A 20,286-nucleotide genomic window follows, 5' to 3' on the forward strand; every position below is an offset into this window, starting at 1 on the left:
CCCTTAATGTGCAAATATATAGCCCAAATTTGTTTCTAAATTATTATATTTTCATCCTATTTTGTTTCATTAGCAGTAACCAAACTTGACTTCTTTCGTGTATAGCGGTGGTTTAGAAATAATGCAACAGTACCCATCTATTATATCTTCTTCAGCTTTTCAAAGCGCCACCATTGCAGAATCATGCTTAATAACTATTTTTCGCTTATTAACTTGGATTATACGCAAGCATTAGCGGGGGGTCGGGCACTAAACAATTGAGCTTGACGGGTATATATATCCACATTAGGGGGGGGGGGAGGGGGTAAAGTATAGTAGATACTAAATACGTAGCCTAACCTAGGGACCTTTTTTTTGCCACTTCAACCCCAAAAACTAAAGATTATATAGTTTCCACGAAGTGAACAACAAATCACTAGCTAGCGGAAACCCGGTTTTCAATAGCATCTTTGAAATTCAATATGCGTTTTTCGACGAGAATATCACTGAACATTGATTCATAAAAGTAAATCATTTCAATTTGATTGGCACAGCTTACTATTTCGGCCTAAATTAAGAAAACCGTAAATAATTAAAGCTTATACCGTTTTTAGACAAATTCTATCCTAACAAATTCTAACCAGTCAAATTTTAACACTGGAAATCCGGCAATTCTGTAGAAGAGAGTAAAGGGTACAGCTCTGAGTAGAATAAGGCAAAATAAGTTCTCTTAGAGCCGTGTTTGCCTCAAGTGGCTTGGTGTGACGGTGATTTATTATTAGCGAGAAAAATTACATTATTTATCAAACAGTTCGTGGTAACGAACTGTAAGTAAGGAGCGACCCGACTCAATAGTAACCGATATTCTAAAAACCGGAATTTTGATACCAAAAGATACATCAGAAGAGAGATTTTTATGCTGATTTCAAATATATAAGTTTTATCAAGTTTAGTCTTACCCATCAATAGTTACGCACCTGAGAAAATTTGCCTTATTTCCGAAAAAAGAAAGAAACATCCCCTAAAAGTCATAGAACTTTAATGAAAATCCCACCATCAGATTTAGCGTATTAGAGAACTATACTGTAGAAGTTTCAAGCTCCTATCTGCAAAAATGTGGAATTTTGTATTTTTTGCCAGAAGAAAGATCACGGATACGTGTTTATTTGTTTGTTTGTTTTTTGTTGCTTTTTTTCCCAGGGGTAATCGTATCGACTCAGTGGTTCTAGAATATCGCGAGAGGGCTCATTCGAACGGAAATTAGAAGTTCTAGTGCCTTTTTTAACTGACCAAAAAATGGAGGACAACTAGGCCCCCTCCCAAGCTCATTTATTTCCCAAAGTCACCGGATCAAAATTTTGAGATAGCCATTTTGTTCAGCATGGTCGAAAAATACAGTAACTATGTCTCTGAGGACGACTTAATCCCCCGCAGTCCCCGGGGGAACGGCTGCAAGTTATGAACTTTGCCCAATGTTTACACACAGTATTGATTATTGGGAAGTATACAGAAGTTTTGAGGAATTTTTATGTTGTTTTTTTTTGGGGGGGGGGGGGTCGGAGGTTACGTGGGAGGATCTTTCCACGGAGGAAGCTGTCATCGGGGAAGGGATATTGCTATGAAGGGGGCGCCGGATTTCCCAGCATTATTAAAAAATGAAAAAATTAAAAATTAAATTAAAAAAAAACAATTTTTTCAACTGAAAGTAAGGAGCAACATTAAAATTTAAAACGAACAAAAATTATTACGTATATAATTGGGTTCTCCCCTTAGTCATTGCCTCGCTTTTTACGCTAAAGTTTTTTTTGTACTTTCATTAGAGTTATTTATGCTAATTAACGACCTTTGTGATTAAGAGGTCATTTTTTTGGGGGGGGAGGGGGGGGTCGGCGGTTACGTGGGAGGATCTTTCCACGGAGGAAGCTTTCATGGGGGAAGGGACATTGTTATGAAGGGAGCACCGGATTTCCCAGCATTATTAAAAAAAATAATCAAAATTTAAATAAAAAAAAAAAAAAATGTTCAACTGAAAAACGAGCAACATTAAAACTTAAAACGAACAGAAATTATTAAGTATATGATTTGGTTCTCCTCCAAGTCATTACCTCGCTCTTTACGCTAAAGTTTTCTTTGTACTTTCATTAGAGTTATTTATGCTAATTAACGGCCTTTGTGATTAAGGGGTCATTCTTAAAGATTCGGAATAAAACTTGAACTTTAGCATAAAGAGCGAGGTATTGACTAGGGGCGAACTCCCTAATATACATAATAAAAATATGCGAACATAGAAATTCGTTACGTAAGTTAATTCGTAAGTTGCGTCAGAATAAAATTTTGAGAAAGCCATTTAACCAAAAAAAAGTGTAATGAATATACAAATTTCGTTTTAATTGTTTATGTACAGTGAGCCAAAATCAACAGAAATTACACCGTATATAAAAGGGGTTGTCCCCTCCTCAACGCCTCGCGCTTTACGCTAAAGTTTGACTCTGTCTCACAACTTTATTTTTTAAAACAATAAAAAACTTTAGCATAAAGAGCGAGGCGTTGAGGAGGGGACAGCCCCTTTCATATACGGATTAATTTCTGTTCGTTTTAAGTTTTAATGTCGCTCCTTACTTTCAGTTAAAAAAATGTTTTTTTTATTTAATAAGAGTCAAGATTCATCCTTACAAAAAAAATGTGGGTGCACTGAAAAGATATTGACAGGATGTTTCTCAAAGGTTGAGTTTTTTAGGCTTGCACTGTATGCATACTTAACCTATTTGTCTAGGTTAAGTATTCGGTGGCCGGCGTTAACCCCCCCCCCGTGCGGAAAATACCGCCCTCCGTGGAAAATACCCCCCTCGTGAAAAATAAGGCTTTTCAAATTTGAAAATTTTATTTGAGTTTTATTTTTCTAATTTTCGTTGGGGGAAGGAATTTCGGTACTTGTGAATTATGCGCCACTCACTCAAGTTTACGCTGTGTAAAGTTCGAGAACACACCGGTTTTTTCGTTAGTTTCTTCGTTACTTTAGAAACAAATTTGGGCTATATATTTGCGTATTCGGGGGGGGGGGGGAGGAGGGGTAAAGTATACCGGGTTTGCATGCAAAAGGTGTTTGGTACAATTATTCTGCATATTAGATAAATAAATAAATAAGTGTATTTTAAAGCCAAATATAAGGCCATTAACAGATTAATATAACATAAATGAAAGGCAAAAATAATATAAGCTTTTATCGGTGATCATTATAAAACACTTAAATGAAACACTACATTAACCTAATAATAGTACTTAATACTTGGAAAAACTGTCATTGAAAAAAAGAAAAGAAAAAAAAAACAGTTAATACTTGGAAACGACACTTAAATGAAACATTACATTTACTTTATATTGGGATTTTTTTTTTTAGTTAAAATTTTTTTAAGATACCTCGCTATTCTTCTCTAATTTTTTAGTGGCCATATACCTAAAAAGAATTGTTTTCTGACTTCAACCCCCCCCCCTCTTATGTGCAAATATATAGCTCGGATTATATATTTCCCATATATTTTGTCCCGCTATACTTTACCTCCCCCCCCCCTAATGTGCAAATCTATAGCCCAAATTTATTTCTATAGTAACGAAGAAACCAACGAAAAAACCGACGTGTTCTCGAATTTTACACAGTGTAGACTTGGATGAGTGGCGCATAATACACAACTACCAAAATTCCTTCCCCCTACGGAAATTAAAAACATAAAACTCAAATAAAATTCTCAAATTTGGAAAGCCTTATTCTCCACGGGGGGGGGGGGGGTATTTTCCGTGAGGGGTATTTTCCGGTTTTTTTCTGGGGGGGGGGGGGGTAATCGCCGGAGGGGGTAAACGCCTAGAACCAAATATTCATCCCTTTTTTATAGATAACGATTCCAATATATGTCACAAAAAATATGTAAGTAACGAATTTTCTTCCCAAATTCTAAGAAAAATTTCCTAAAAATAAATGTCACCAACCTGCGAAATTTCCAAGTAAACTGACTACTCGTTTTTTTTTTTTGAGGCTGCTTAAAAGAAATCTAAAAATTTTTTTAACAGTTGTATAAGGGATATTTCAACAGAAAAGCCAAAAATCTTAAATACTAATCTTTTGTTACCTCTTTTTTAATCATCCGTGTGACGGTGATGGCCATTGCAATGCCAAAGTTCGACAGAACAATGGTAACTAGGAAGACCAACAATAGAAATATGTACTCGGATACAAATGATTTTTCTTCCAATTTCAGGTTGCTATAATTCAATTCTCCCGTCATCTTTACAAAACATTTTTTATAGACCTGTAATAAAAAATCAGAATTAAGATTGCCTTATTGCACTTATAGGCATACATATTTCCTTTGGGGGGGGGGGGGTTGAGTACTGACCACAGATGGAACAAAATGGTTTTAACTACCTCTAGGTAAAGAATTAGGCTTGCTTTCACGCATGTGGCTTATCCCCAAAATGAAGTTATTTATTTAAGTATTCTAACAGAAAAACTCCTCCAAAAAGCTTAAAGCGTGATAAGCGTGGCCTTCCCAAGGCCAGAACAAAATTTGCACTTTACTGAAAAAAAATATAAATGTTTTTAATTTTATAACTTTAATAAATCAAATAATATTAACATTTTGATTACTAAATATCAGTATATGTATATTAACTAACAATGCACATTCATTTGTATTTTTTCAGTAAAGTGCAAATTATGTTCTGGCCTTGGGAAGGCATAGAGGTTTTGAGCCCTACTCATGTTAATTTCTGCTCGTTTTGAGTTTGACTCGGTTATTTATTGTAATTTCTGTTTGTTTTGGGTTTCATTTATTTATCGATGTTGATTTGTGGTAGTTTCACGCTTGATAGATTGTTTTATTTTTGCTCATTTTTGGTTTAATGGAGTTTTTTACTTTTCTTTGAAAAACTTATTTTGCGGAAAAAGTTTTTTTTAAATTAATTTCTGTTCGTTTTATATTGACATAGTCTTTTCACGGAAAAAGAAAATAATAGTTTAAATCTTTTCGTTTGTTTTAAGAATTTATAGTTTGGCCTGCTATTTGTTAGCCAGAGAAAATTTTTCAGCTATTTTTAACAACATGCACCCTTTTAAAAACCTGTACACAAAAAGTAGTGTTTAATTTAGTTTCATACCTCCTCTAGTTGACTTGAAATAAAAAGCTTGATACCATTCGCAAAAAAAACTGTATACTTTCTTTGATAGCTTGGATACACTTGCGCTATTTTGATTTTGTTAAATTTTAAGAGCAGAAGTAGCCCCAAAAGTTTGAACATAATTCCCTTAGTCGTTCTTGGGATACTGCTGAGATGCCTTATTGGAAATTAGCATTACCACAGTGCAATTTGAGTTAATCTTAAGGCAACCTTTAGTTTTTAAACATAATGGGCAAATGGGAGGGGGATTAGTTGCCTCCAATCACTTTCAACTATTAAAAAGCCACTAGGTCTTTCTATTTTTAATCGAATGAGCCCTTTTCAAAGTTTTTACGACAACTCCTTCGATACAAAGCGCCCTGGTCTAAAAAAAAAAAACGTTCTACCCACATCACTCTTTACTATAAAAACGTCAAGCCTTCCAATCCCTTCCGACTATTAAATAGGGCACTAGCCATTTCAATGTCCAATCAAATGTGCCCTTTTTGAAGTTTCTATGAGAACGCCTTCTACACATACCTTACATACCCCAGGGCAAAACTTACAACCCTTGCCCTGATGGCTGTGAGGGTAGGGTCATCTTAAAAGACATAATTTCCGGACTTTTAAACTACGCTGAACAAAATGGCTATCTCAAAATTTTGATTCGATGTGTTTGGGGAAATGGTGGGCGTGAGAGGGGGGTTAGTTGCCCTCCAATCATTTTCGACTATTCAAAAGGGCACTAGCCCTTTCAATTATCAATCTAATGAGCCCTTTTTGAAGTTTCTACGACAACACTTTTTATAAAAAAAAACTTATATGCCCCCAGGGCAAAACTTACAACCATTGCCCTGAGGGCTGTTGGGGGATTGTCATCCTCAAAAACATAATTTCCAGACTTTTTAACTAAGTCAAACAAAATGGCTATCTCAAAATTTTGATTGGATGTGTTTGGGGAAATGGTGAGTGTTAGAGGGTGTTAGTTATCCTCCAATCACTTTCGACTATTAAAAAGGGAATAAGCCCTTCTAATTTCCAAAGAATGAGCCCTTTATGAAGCTTCTACGGCATAACTTTCTATAAACACATCCCAGGGCAAACTTACATGCCCCCAAGGCGAAACTTACAATCCTTGCCCTAACGGCTGTCATCTTCAAAGACCTAATTTCCAGAACATTCAACTACGTCCAACAAAATGGCTATCTCAAAATTTTGATTGGATGTGTTTGGGGAAATGATGGCGTGAGAGGGGGGTTAGTTGCCCTCCAATCACTTTCGACTATTAAAAAGGGCACTAGCTCTTTCCATTGCCAACTGAATTAGCCTTTTTGAAGTTTGTACGACAACGCTTTTTATAAAACATTATATGCCCATAGGGCAAAACTTACAACCTTTGCCCTGAGGGCTGTGGGGGGAGTGTCATCATCAAAGACATAATTTTCGGATCTTTCAAATACGTTGAACAAAATGGTTAACTCAAAATTTTGATTGGATGTGTTTGGGGAAATGAGGGGCGTGAGAGGGGGGTTACTTGCCCTCCAATCATTTTTGACTATCAAAAAGGGCACTAACACTTTCAATTTCCAATCAAATGAGCCCTTTTTGAAGTTTCTACGACAATGCTTACTATAAAAAAAACCTTATATGCCCCCAGGGCATAAATTGCAACCCTTACCCTGAGGGCTGTTGGGGGAGTGCCATCCTCAAAAACAAAATTTCCAGACTTTTTAACTACGTCAAACAAAATGGCTATCTCAAAATTTTGATTGGATGTGTTTGGGGAAATGGTGGGAGTGAGAAGGGTGTTAGTTATCCTCCAATCACTTTCGACTATTAAAAAGGGAATAAGCCCTTCTAATTTCCAATCAAATGAGCCTTTTTTGAAGTTTCTATATTATCACGATCTTTGGCCTCTAGTTCAAGACCTCCGTTCACAAAACTTAATAAAGTTTATCTTGTCTTAATAACGTTACCACAGTCTTATTTTTATTTAAGTGCAATTCTTTCATTTTATGTACTCGTTGAATGAATTTATGAAACTTTGCAGTAAATACTCTACGTACTTAGTGGTAACAAAAATCCTCCATTTTTATCTGAAGCGGCTGAAGATTGCTAAAAAAAAAATACTTCGATGATAAAATATCACCCTGTGTTACTCCCCTGTTGCTGGAAAATCTCCCAGCGAAACTTTTCTTTCCTACATATGTAATCCAATTCAGTTCCTTCTAACCAATTTGATTAGCTCATTTCGAAAAATATCTTAATCACAATCTAGTAAAATTTAAAACTCTCCTCTTGCTCTATAAGGCTTATAAACAACATGTTTTCTTTGCAAAGCTTACTTTTTTGGCAATGAATTTAATGTAACATGTGTGTTTTGTAGCATTATCAACAAAAATATCATTTTGTCTAAAACTTGCTTTTTCATTTATATTCATCCATAGAGAAGTGTGGATAATTATTAAAATAAGGAATCAATTGATTTCTTCTAACCTTTAAATTCCTTGTATGATGGTCAATTCTTCATCATTTTTATCTGCAAATACATCAAGAACGTAAAAGCATGAATCAAAACCAAAACAAATGAGTGGAGGATATCCGAATAAAACCTCTAGAATTTTTTTTTTGCAACTATCGAAAAAGCTGCGATAGATGTTGAAAGTTTAGGATGGTATCCTACTAAGAGAGATAGCTTAAACGAGGCCAAAATTACCGCTATAGCTCCACAGTTCACTGAAAAATGTATGTAATCAGTTACACTTAGTGTCCAACACACTGAAATAATTAGGGAGATTACAACCCAACTCCCAAAGCTGCATAAATATCTTTTAAAGTCATTTCTCATTTGAAAATTCCAAAAACAATAAAGACCAATTGCCAAGACACAAAGACAATTGGATATCACTCCCAGAACTCTCTCTATAGTCGTATTTTCATCGGTAACAATGGTAGACACTATGGTATAGTCCAAAGTCGTATTTTCATCGGTAACTAGGGTATACAAATTCATAAAATTACCAGCTCTATATTTAAGCAGCACCACAGCATCTGTAAGCATTACATTCATTATTAGAAACAGAATGAAGTGCAGCGAAAAAGCCCAACCGATTTTATACCAATTATAAGATACGAAACTTCTTATGATTGGGTGATAAAGTAGTGGCTGGAGATGCTTTACTGATGCCATTTCTCTCAAAATATTAATTTTGGAGCTTCTGAAAAGTCTTGTTCCTACAGCCTCATATTCTATTTCCGTTCCACCTGTACTGGAATGCGCAGGAGCCAAGAAAAATTAATAGTCAAAAGACAGGCTGAAATTCCTGAAAAGAAAATTAAAACTAAAGTTGACTAGAAAAAGAATGATAAACCAGTTGAATTCTCCTGAGCATTGCACTTGTGGTTTCAAGCTTACAAATTGGTGAAATTCCTGAATTTGTACCTATAAATCAGACAGTAAATCATACCTTAGGTCAAATAAATGCAACTGAATAATCCTGGGTAACCCCACAAATTTGTTGTTCAAATAAATCCGAGCATTGAAACGAGAATACCAGGCTGTGAGGATTGCCGAGTTATACGTTCCTTAAGACCCTTATATAGCTTAAAATATTCCAATTCAGAGAATTCTGGTGAATTACTTGTTTTAAGTTGTTTTAAGACTGAGTGTTTTCAAAATTTACCTTGCATAATCAACACAGGTGCTTCTATTTCTTTAATTAGAGAGACGATTCTTAGAAAGTTTCCTAGCAATGGACAGAATCAAATTAGTAAATGTCGAAATACACAGACTTCTCTTACAGATCATAAGCTTACAATTTTAGGAGAATGTAGCATAAAATTTGACACAGGAAATGAAGTCAATATTAGAAACAACTATCTTTCCCGCGCGTTCTAGGAGTATAAGCATTAATAAAAAATGGAATTCTGTGGGACAAAAGAGCAAATAATATGATCAGAGCTAAACCCAACCCAAATACCATGTGTGGCATCACAAAATAATGGAGAAAGCCTTGAATATGGTCTACAATTAAATGATAAGATAACCATGGAAGCAAGAACCACAGTTAGACTTTCAGCCAACTCCAATAGTAGAGATAGTAAATTCAAAACCATCAACGCCATAATAGGAGGAAATACTCTAAAAGAATACCCTTCAGTTTTTGTAGAAAGCTAGATAACAAGAACTAATAAAGGAGTGGAGTGGTGTATCTAAAATTATCCAATTTAAGGGATAAAAAAGTAAAGTTAAATTAAGTATTCTTAGGATTGGCCTAAAACATCTCAGATTTCAAATACTTAAGCAGTCCGGAAATCAACATAGTCAAAAGGAACTCGTAACGAAACCACTAAACAAAAAATCTATGGAATGGCAAAGAGTGTACTTTAGAAGCAGTTTGACTTAGCCCATTTGCGAGCCAAGTAGGAAATATCTAATGGGAATGTAAAGGAACTTTTGCAAGACATAAACCAGACTACAGGTTGACACACCTAATTAAACACAAAAAACCTACTGAAGAACCACCAATAAAAAAAATACCCCTATAAAACAAATATCACTTAAAATCTTGATTAGACAACAAGATTAGAGAAGTGGAGGCGTAAGAAGTGATTAAGGAAGGGGTTAGTGAGTGGTGTTTTCCACTGATAACAGTAAAAAAACATTGATAGCACATTGACAAGCTGCGTACATTTAAGGGTGCTAAATGCTGTGACCATTAAAGATGTCATGAAATTACCCAAAATTGATAAAATTTTGGATTCCTATCAAAATATTATGCAAATTTGATGCTATTGCAGACTATAGGCAAAATGCCTTAGACCCAGAAACTAAGCAAAGAGTAACAGTGATCCAGGATAACAGATGAGCCCTTGTGCTCAAACGCATGAATTTTTGCATATCTTTTAGTACCAACTGTTTTAGAAGACTCAAGAATTTAGCTCTAAAAGATAATAACCTGAGAAAAACACAAGATCCAGGACACAAAAAAAAAACAACAACAAATATATCATTTAATTTAGGCAATGGAATTTTATTCACCGAGAAAATACAACACCATTTAAATGTACTTAAAAGGATACTAGGAAGACTTGCTTGCAAACAGACGCGTCCTCACAAGGGATTGAGGCTGAATTGCTGAATATAGCCCCCGATGAACTTAAATCAATAATTCAACATGCTAGTTGTGCTTTGAACGAAGCCAGAATAAAATAATCAAATGTTGAAAAAGAATGTTTAGCATTGGTAGTATACTCTAAACATTTTCACCAATTTTACCTCACCACAAAGTTCAACTCGAAGATGCCCTTACCAGACTGCCAGGAGAGGCATCTAAACTGGGCCAGAAAATAAGCTAGCAAAAGACTGAGATAATTATCCTTGATCCGGCAGAGACAACCTCGAACTCATCTGCATTAGGCATATTGGGAAATACAACTGAAGTTGTGCATTCGTTCACGCATCTTGCCTCCAACATCACGGACACCAGATCTATCGAAGCTGAAATTTAGTCCCACATCAAGAAGGCCACCTCAATCATGGCCCGACTCTTTTGCTTAGTCTGGTTGAACCCCAACCAGACTTAGTCTGGCATTACCAACAGAACGAAGATCCGTCTTTACAACACCACTATAAACCAAGTTCTTCTCTACAATGCTGAAACCTGGCCGGCGGCTGTTTTGGTCCGAAATGCCATACACATGGCTCAAACATAATTTCTCAGATGAATTGAAGGAATTAAGTTGCATGACTTAGTCTCCAAGACCCAAATAAAATCATTTAGCAACCAAACCCCTAAATCACACCGGCTAACTGCAAGAACTTTTTGGTGGTTTGACTACCTATCCCGCATGCCAGCAGAAACGCCAGCCAAGATTGCCTTTAGTTTTAATCCTTCGAAGCACGGCTGTAAGCATCCGCGTTGAAGCTTTCGTTCTAGATGGAAGGACCGCCTTGATCACCTCCTGTCATTGATCGATGTTACCCAAGACGAAGCTATCATGCTAGCTCAAGACTGTGTGGACTGCAAGTGACAAGTGACTTCATTCTCTTTCTTGGACAAACAGGAGCAATAAAGTCAAGTAAGTAAAAAAGTTCACCCTACTAGAGAACGAAAAATCGCTATTTGCCTGCATACTATGATCAATAGTATGTATAAACAAAAGATAATTAAAACATCATTAAAGAAACAAAATACAAATTTCTAATTTAAGCCAAAAGGTTGGATTTTTAACCCAAAAAGCTAAGTCTCGGCAACCAAATGTATTTCCTTTACTCCTACAAAATTTTGGGGAAATCCCAAATTAGGTGAAGAGCTCATTTTTAACCACCTCTATTGTTATAGCTTTGAAGAGAACTATTGAAGCAAGTAAGGCTTTCCCAAGCAAACTTTAGTTTTAAAGGCAGGAAAGAACTTGAAATCGTGTCGTTATAGACTACAGATATAGGTCAGCTTGTGGTCTTTTGTTCTTTAAAGAAATAGCCTCAATTATAAATTGGGAAAAAGGAAAAAAAAAAAAAATTTCAATGTAACCAACACTAGTAGAGACCATTTTCCACAGACTGGTCTTGCCAGGGAACTACTCCAGGACCAGTAAACTGTTCCTTGAACATATTTCGAATACGGATTGCATTACTGCCTGCATTATTGCTAAATAAGCTTCCGACTGAATCCAGACTAGGGTTATTGTGCCACGTGCCTGGAAGTATTTGCCCATTTACTTCACGGTCAACAAGCTTTGCCGTGTTATATCTTGATGAATTGGATACCAAAATTATTATTTTGGATTTAAAAGAAGAAAAAGCTAGAGATAAGAGCTTCAAATCATATTTAATAGATGAAATTGAGTGAGGTATTTCAGAGATGTATTTGAGAAAATTTTGTGGACTGTACACTTTTCACAATGTTGAAGCAACTAAGCTATAAGCATTGTTAATTAAACCTTAAGAGATTAATCTTATGTCAACTTGGCTTCAGGAGGAAATTTGGGACAAGATGTTAGTTGCTGAAATATACTAGCAAAAATTTGGATTTAAAAGCAGAAAAGAGCTAGAGACAAGAGCTTCTAACCATGTTTAAAAGAAGAAATTAACTATTACATTTATTTTAATCATTTAATAAACTGTTTAAACAGTGCTACAAAACATTTTAATAAAATGTGACTGAGCTACAAGACATTTTAATGAAATGTTAAGATATTCCTAATTTGCCCCCACTATGCTTTTGGAAGACGTTAAGGACCTGAACAAATTCTGTGCTATGCAGGTAAAACATTACGAAATTTATCTACAGCCCAAATTTGGGACAACTTTAGTATTGATATTTTTATGTAAAAAAAAATAGGGACCACCATAATGTTCAGAACATTATTAACTAGGCTTTAGGAAGAGGTTTGGGACATGAGGTTAAGAGCTTGGATAATTTTTTTGCTAAATATATAAACCATTGAAAAATTGATGCATTGTCCTTTCAATTTTTGTGAGTTTTCTTGTTTTGTATTGTTTAACACACTCCATTTAGTCTTTTGACCAAAAAATACAGGCTTTGGACAGAGGTTGAGGACTTGGAAAAGGTTGTGCTATTTAATGAAAATGCTAAAAAATTGATCTACATCCCAGATTTGGCACCACTATAGTATTTACAACCTTATGTCAAAAAAAGGACCACCAGCATGTGGTGGTCCACAAATGTTATACCAATGATACTTTAGTGCCCAGTGCCCAAGAACCCAAAACATTTACTTTAGCGCCCACAGCTCCCAACTTGAAAGATAAATACAAGCACACCCAAGTATCAATTCATAAAACCAAATATTAAGTTATTTTACCTTCAGTAAAGCAAATCCTTCTTTCTTCTTAAAATAGCGATTTAAAAAATTATCCTAAGTTAAGTTTGTAAATCACAGATGTTGCAGGCATACATAAAAGAATTCTACTAGTCACAAAGATTGAAGTCAGCAAACGCAGTGTGTCAGCAAAGGGAACTTGACAAAGAGAGATCATATCAAGTTACAAGAGGGGAAATTTGGTCTCTGTTGGCAAGCACATTTCGCAGAGACATATCAAGTTACAGGAGAGATCAACTTTGGGTTCTTTCTGGGCCTTGAGAAATATTTCAAATATGTCATTCATTTTTGGGTTCTGATAAATAAAAGTTCAAAATCAGGATAAAATCCTTTTTAATAGACTGTGTATAATAAATTTCACAAAAAATACCAGATATTTTGGTCACATATATAGTGACCGTCATCAGAAGTAAAAACAGTTTTACTACTGATGACGGTCACTGTATATGTTTTTTCCCTATTTTGAAATTAAAAAGGGTTTTATCCCTATTTTGAACTTTTATTTATCGTCATGGAAAGGCAGTGTGGTCTCCGAAATTATCTACGTCATATTTTTGGTTTTGATAAATTCAAAATGCTTGCATTACATGGATTCAGCTATTGGCCTTGCTTAGGCTTATTATGCCCTATGCAGTATTTTTATTAAGTGAAAAACAATATCCCTAGGATTTATCATAAAATGGAACATGTGCCCCATTGCTACAGCTCTTTGTGAATTTTTTATTTAACAAAACTAATTTTTTTAGTGCCCAGGTCATAAAATTCTATCTTTAAGGCATAAAAAGAGAAAAAGGTTCCTATTCATCTCAAAACGTGGAGTGATATCTTCAGACCGATGAAACATTTAAAATGATCTGTCACTTGCCACAATTTGGAGAAAAAACTCAATTAGTCAGTACAGAGGCGATTTTCAGGGGTTACACACTATTTTTGGGGGATTGAACCATATCTGCTTGACTAGTACCTCATTTAAGAACCCTTTTTTCTCTGATTCATACTAGATATGTCATACCATGTTTGAAAGTCTAGAAGTCCCATTTAAAAGTGAGTGAAAATTTATATTTTTAATGACAGTTGGGTGTTGGCCTTGGGCTTATTTGGTCAAATACAGTGTTTTTATTAAGTGATCTTGTCCCTAGTAAAAATAGGAGACGAAACCCGCCAGACAAGTTATTTGCAAGAGACTGCTATTGAGAAATGGAATGCAAAATGTAGTTTTCATTGTGTTTACAATATTTAAACTGGGGTTTAGGAGGGGGGGGGGAAGGTACCTAGTTTATGTTAAGTATTTAATATATCAAATGCTTTACCCCTATATTTTATGCTTTACCCATATTTAACATATTTTATATATGGGTATACTTTATATCTGTATTTAATATATTTAATATATATATATATATATATATATATATATATATATATATATATATATATATATATATATATACAAGGGCAATTCAGAAACTAACCTCCGATTGGTCACAGTGCGTGTAGTGGGGGGAGTAGTGCGCCATCTGTGCATTCACGCGCTCAGCAGGTCAGTCGGCATCAAGCCATAGTCGAGTGAACATCGTACCCGCGCTAGTTTAGTTATTGTGGTAGTTTGAAATGTGTGCTGCAATAGAAAATCCCGCCAAATGTGAAGTGCGTGCTGTTATAAGGTTTTTTACAGCCAAAGGATACTCTGCACATTAGGGGGGGGGGGGGGCATAAGTTTATTTCTGAAGCAAATGTGAGGTAAGTTTCAACTTTACCCCCAATCCCCCCCAATGTGCAAATATATACCCTGAATTGGTATATATATATATGGGTGGGGGTAAAATTCATTTCTGACAAAATGAATTCATTTCTGGCTATATTCATAAAGAGCATAACAAAGGCATCAAGTAGTTTGTTCACTTTATTTGTAAGTCAATAATATGAACTCCAAAAATTTAACAAGTTTTGAATTGCAAAATTCAGTGCTATTTTTGTCAACAGCATATGAAAAACTTGAAATGGTAGGAAAACAGTTTATATTTGAGTTGCCTAATAAATAAGATTTGAATTGTTATAAATAAGTATTTTTAGAGTATATTACTCTTTAACAATTTATTTATATACTGGTCATGTTCTTAACCACTTTTCAATAGGGTAAGGCACCCAGTAGTCAGCCACCTGCCTATTCTCGGACAGAATCTTTTATACTATTTTAATCACTAATTTACAATGAGCTGTTTGTATGTCCGAGTTTAGGCAGAATTGTCACTTGTTAGTAAATTCAAAAATAGGAGGCGCTGTACAAGTGAAACTATTTGAATTAGTAGCCTGACCTACTTGTTCAGAAATTTTTTGATACAAAAATTAAGTTTCTAGGTGGTATAATACAGTAATTAGAGTAGTTTAAATGTCAAAAAGTTTTAAAAGTGATTAAATTGTCCGACTACTGGGTGTCTTACCCTAGGCATAATGTAACTAGTGTTGAAAACTTTCTTGTGTGGTTACAAAAATTAAATAGCTTTGGGGCCCCTTTAAGGGCTCAAGATGCAATTATTGAATTACAAAAGAGCATATAAAAGGGCATCAAATGACATTTTCTCTTTCATCTCAGCTAAATTATAGGCTAGTGCCACCTAGAAATTTACCATGCAGTCTTCCAAGCCCTTGAAAAGCAGTGTTAGCTTGGCAATAGGCTATCCGTTCCTGAAAGTATTATTCACCTAGCCAAGCTAATTCCCAAGACCCCTCTTGATCGGAACTTTACCAAAGGTTTAGGTTAGGCTACCTAAACTTCTTGTAGCATTGGGCTAATTGACAGCCCCAATATCAATTTTTCTTTCTTTAAAACTCGATAAGCAGGGCTGCCAACTGACAATCAGGGTTGCCACCCTGACCTGGAAGAATTTACTAAATCGGAGAGAAAAAAATTACTAGATCGCATCTGTTTTTACTAAATGCTCAGAAAAAATTTTTGCGCGTCCGGCTACGCCGCACGCGCACAATCAAGCATCGATTTTTACTATAGAAGGATAATCATTTTCCTTTTTTTTCTTTTTTTCTCCTTTCCTTTTTTCTTTTTTCTTCTTGTTTCTCCTTTCCCCTTTTCTTTCGTTTTCATAGTATGATTAAAAGTTCCGGAAACCTACAAGTTCAAAAATCTTATATATATATATATATATATATATATATATATATATATATATATATATATATATATATATATATAATGTTACATTTCTATTTACTTTTAATTTGTCTCAACATGCTCCTTCCTTCTCAATAAAAATTTTCAAACTGAGGAGATTCACTTAATCACCTTGGGTGGCTGGCTTTTGTTTTGATTCCAATAGATTCCCAATCATCACAAATCCAAGTGTCATTATAGCTTCATTTTCAGTTGGTAAGATTTGATACACAGAAAGCTGATTTTGTCGACCTTTAGACGCCGGAAGTGAAGTGTCTGTTTATGAAAATAGGTAACTGCTTGTCTATCTCTGAGACAGACAAATAAAATTGTAAATTGTAAAACAAACAAGCAAAAATGTTAAATTGTCATATGTTTACGATAATTTTTCCCCTGAATTCATGGAAAACAAAAAAAGTTTTGTTTACTCTAAACTTTTTACTAGTTTTTACTAGATTTCGGAAATTTTACTAGATCCTCTAAATTTACTAGATTTTTTTTACTAGATCTAGTAAAATCCTACTGACGGTGGCAACCCTGCTATACAATATTGTCAACGTGTGACAAAGAGAGCCGAAAAAGTATTTTTTCTACCTAAAAAATACGACAAGCCGGGCTTTTGCCACACAAAAGTGTGACAGAAAGTGAAAGCGTGTTCACTGATTTCTGATACCATAGTTTTGGGAGTCCAATGATTAAAATTAATTCATTGAATATTAAACATCATATATTACACCATCACCATATCTTAAGCAGATAAGAAAGATCATTCGTTTAAACTAAACGACGGAAAATTTATCTTTTCGTCTTTTCTGATAAGATCTTTGATTCCTGGCTTCAAAACATCGTCTTGTTCTGATCATAGGCCGTGGCAATAGCGCTGTCTAAGCAAAAAGCAATGTGGGCACAAATGTATTATATATTCATTATTATTTTTTTTAAACCAGGGCACTTTGTATAGAAAGAATCGTTGTAGAAATTTCGATAGGGGTTAATTTGGTTTAAAACCAAAAGTTCTAGTGCTCTTTTTAATAGTCAAAATTAATTGGAGTGGATCCAGCCCCCCCCCCCCGCGGCTCATCATTTCCTTAAATATGTCCAATCAAAATTTTGAGACTGCCATTTTGTTCAGCGTAGTTGAAAGATCCAGTAATTATGTTTTTGAAGATAACAACTCCTCCCCCCAGAGCCCTGAGGGTATGGTCTACAAGTTATGCCCCGGGTCAAATAAGGTTTTTATGGAAAGGGTGGTCGTGTAAACTTTGGGGAGGGCTCATTGGATTGGAGATAAGAAGTTCTAGTGCCCTTTTTAATAGTCAAAACTAATTGAAGGGCAAACACTTCCCCCTCCACATTCATCATTTTACCAAACACATCAAATCAAAATTCTGAGATAGCCATTTTGTTGAGTATATTTGAAAAGTCTAGTAATTTTATCTTTGAGGAAGACCCTCTCTAGCCTCAAGGCCCTCAACGCAAGGGCTATAAGTTATAGTAGTTGCCTATTATTACCATTTAAGGTTTTTCTAGAAAAAGGGGTCGTCTATCATATAAACTTTGGATGCGGTACATTCAATTGGAACTCAGAAGTTTTAGTGTCTTTTTTAAAGTAAAAATGATGGGAGGGCGACTATCCCCGCAAAGAGCGAGATGCTCAGGAGGAGACAGCCCCTTTCATATACAGAATAATTTCTGTTCGCTTGAAGTTTTAATGTCGGTTCTTACTTTCAGTTACAAAAAAACTTTTTTATTCAATTTCTGATCGTTTTTAAATAATACAAAAATATATATAACTGTTTGATAAACTTCTTGATACAGATTTTAATTATTCTATGGTAAAATTCAATGTCATAGTCATAGCTATACATTTCAGTTCTGAGTAAAATCAGGGGACAACCACATTTGAACCGGTGATTTCTCAATCTTCAGTACATTTCAATAACAAATACTATGTGTAAACAATATGGGCAAATTTCAAACTTTCCTGCCCTTTCCGGTACATGAAGGGTGTTATCCTCTCCTCAACAAATCGCAATACACAATAAAGTGTTTTTTTTCTAAAGAAATTTTCTTATTTCTTTTAATAAAACGACTCTTGTATTTTAGGAGTTGCTATTAAAGAATTGGGACAAGATTCAGACATTGGCATAAAGATCGAGGTGTTAAGGAGGGGGCAACCCCCTTCATGTACGCAATAATTTCTGTTCGTTTTAAGGTTCAATTTTTCTTCTTACTTTCAGTTGAAAAAAAATTTTTTTTTGTAATTTAATTTTTGATGGTGTTTTAAATAATTAGGAGAAATCCAGCGCTACCTCCCCAGAAAAATTCCCCCCCCCCCAACAGAAAGATCCTCTAGACAATTGAATCCCGGTGAAAGATTACCCTGGACAGTTGTCCTTAACACCTCCACACGTAAAATTGAGTCGACAAAGAGAAAGTAAGGCAAATAAAAAGAAATTTCGTATAGGAATTCTGGTATATTCGCCCATTATAAAATTTCTCCTGAAAAGTTCAACCCCTTGGAGCTTTTTTCTCTATAGAGAATCCCCCAAATAGATTTCATCGCCCCTCCTCCCACCCGAAAAATGTATGCCATCTTCCCAATAACAAATACTATACGTAAACAATGGGTAAACTTTATAACTTAAGGACCTTCCCCTAGGGCTGTGGGGGTCATGTTTTCTCGAAAGCCGTAGATTTTGGATCTTTAAACTATGTTGAACAAAATGGCTATCTCAAAATCTTGGTCGGACGATTTTGGTGGAAATAAGGGCATTGGAGGAGGGGTAGCTGCCCTCTAATCTTTTTAATCTCTATAAAGGGCACTAGAATTTATTTTTCGCTCTAATGATTCCTCTCCCGTTGCTATTGGACCATGGTTCAATGCCACCACCCCTGTGAAAAAACAATAACAAATAAACGCACATCCGTGATCCTTCTTCTGGCAAAAATTGCTGAATTCCACATTTTTGCAGATAGGAACTTGAAACCAATACAGTCGGGTTTTCTGATACGCCGAATCGGGTGAAGTGGTTTTCATTATAGTTCATGGAACTTTTTTTTTTGGGGGGGGGGGGTAGGTCCCCCTCATTTTTTAAAGTAAGGCCAACGTTTTTCATGATCGTAGCATTTGATATGTAACACAAAGCTTAATGAATATTTTATATTTGGAATAAGCATAATTAGCCGGAACTTTTGATATATCTATTGATTTCAAAGTTCTGTTTTTGAGTTTCTGCTATTATTGAGCCGTGTCGCTCCTTACTTACAGTTCGTTACCACGAACTGTTTGATAAAAAAAACGTATCAAGTGATGCATTCATTTTCGGCCTTGCTAAATTATCTTGGAAACTGCAAATTTACCGAAATGGTAATTTTTCCTCCCTATAGAGTTTTTGTTTTTAGAAATATGGTTTTAGACTGGTGGTTACCATGCAATTTTTCGAACCCTCTTAGTCTCTTTAAGGGTTGAAACTGTAGTTTCCTCAGAAAACGATTATTGAAGAAAACATAGGGTAAAAAACAGCATCAAGTGATGTATTCGATTTCATTCTAGCTAATTTATGTTGAAAACTGCATACTTACCAGAGGTAACACCCCTTTGTTATTATGTTAGCCTAATTAAAAGAAAACCATTCCCCCAATCTTAATTAATGCGCAATACTTAAAATTTACAGTCACCTAAAAACTAAGGCTATCACATAACACGAGTGCTTCGCTTATAACCTACTAGAATTTTGATAATGAGGCGTAAAAAAAGGTTCATTAACCATTCTTGTTTCTCTTTTTTTTTGTTCTTACTTCGTTCCATGGTTAAACACGAAATTAAATTGGCTCAATTCACTGCGCACTAATTAATCTAAATGTCAAACGTTCAGGCTCTTATCTTCTCGGCGAGGGTTCTTATTCTTTATCAGTTGATCAAATTGCTCGAACTGGCATAACCACAACAAAGGGGATTTCGTGACATTCGCCTCTAGTTTCTTCTCTTGCAAATATTTTTCAAGAAGATTCAAGAGAGTCTGTAAGTCATTCTTTGTCTTTGCCAGTAATATAATGTCGTCTGCAAATAGTAGCGTTGACATATTCAGATTTCCTAGTCGGAGAGTTATATCTATTGCCTATCAACTTTGTGAAATAAAGCCCTG

General features: G+C 35.2%; 1 protein-coding gene across 1 annotated transcript; it reads right to left on the bottom strand.

The window, feature by feature from the left end:
• Positions 1-415: 415 nt before the first annotated feature.
• On the bottom strand, positions 416-15,107 carry LOC148949829 (uncharacterized). Its single transcript, XM_089092797.1, has 4 exons — positions 15,056-15,107; positions 8,149-8,450; positions 4,101-4,280; positions 416-547 (listed from the first exon to the last, which is right to left on the bottom strand). Exons 2-4 carry the CDS (start codon positions 8,176-8,178, stop codon positions 416-418), a joined length of 342 nt encoding a protein of 113 aa, XP_088948923.1. The 5' UTR covers positions 8,179-8,450; positions 15,056-15,107.
• Positions 15,108-20,286: the final 5,179 nt, after the last annotated feature.

The sequence above is a fragment of the Artemia sp. Qi Xiang Cuo genome, chromosome 8 (assembly GCF_049724085.1).
Source record: "Artemia sp. Qi Xiang Cuo chromosome 8, ASM4972408v1, whole genome shotgun sequence".
Classification (NCBI taxonomy): Eukaryota; Metazoa; Arthropoda; class Branchiopoda; order Anostraca; family Artemiidae; genus Artemia; species Artemia sp. Qi Xiang Cuo.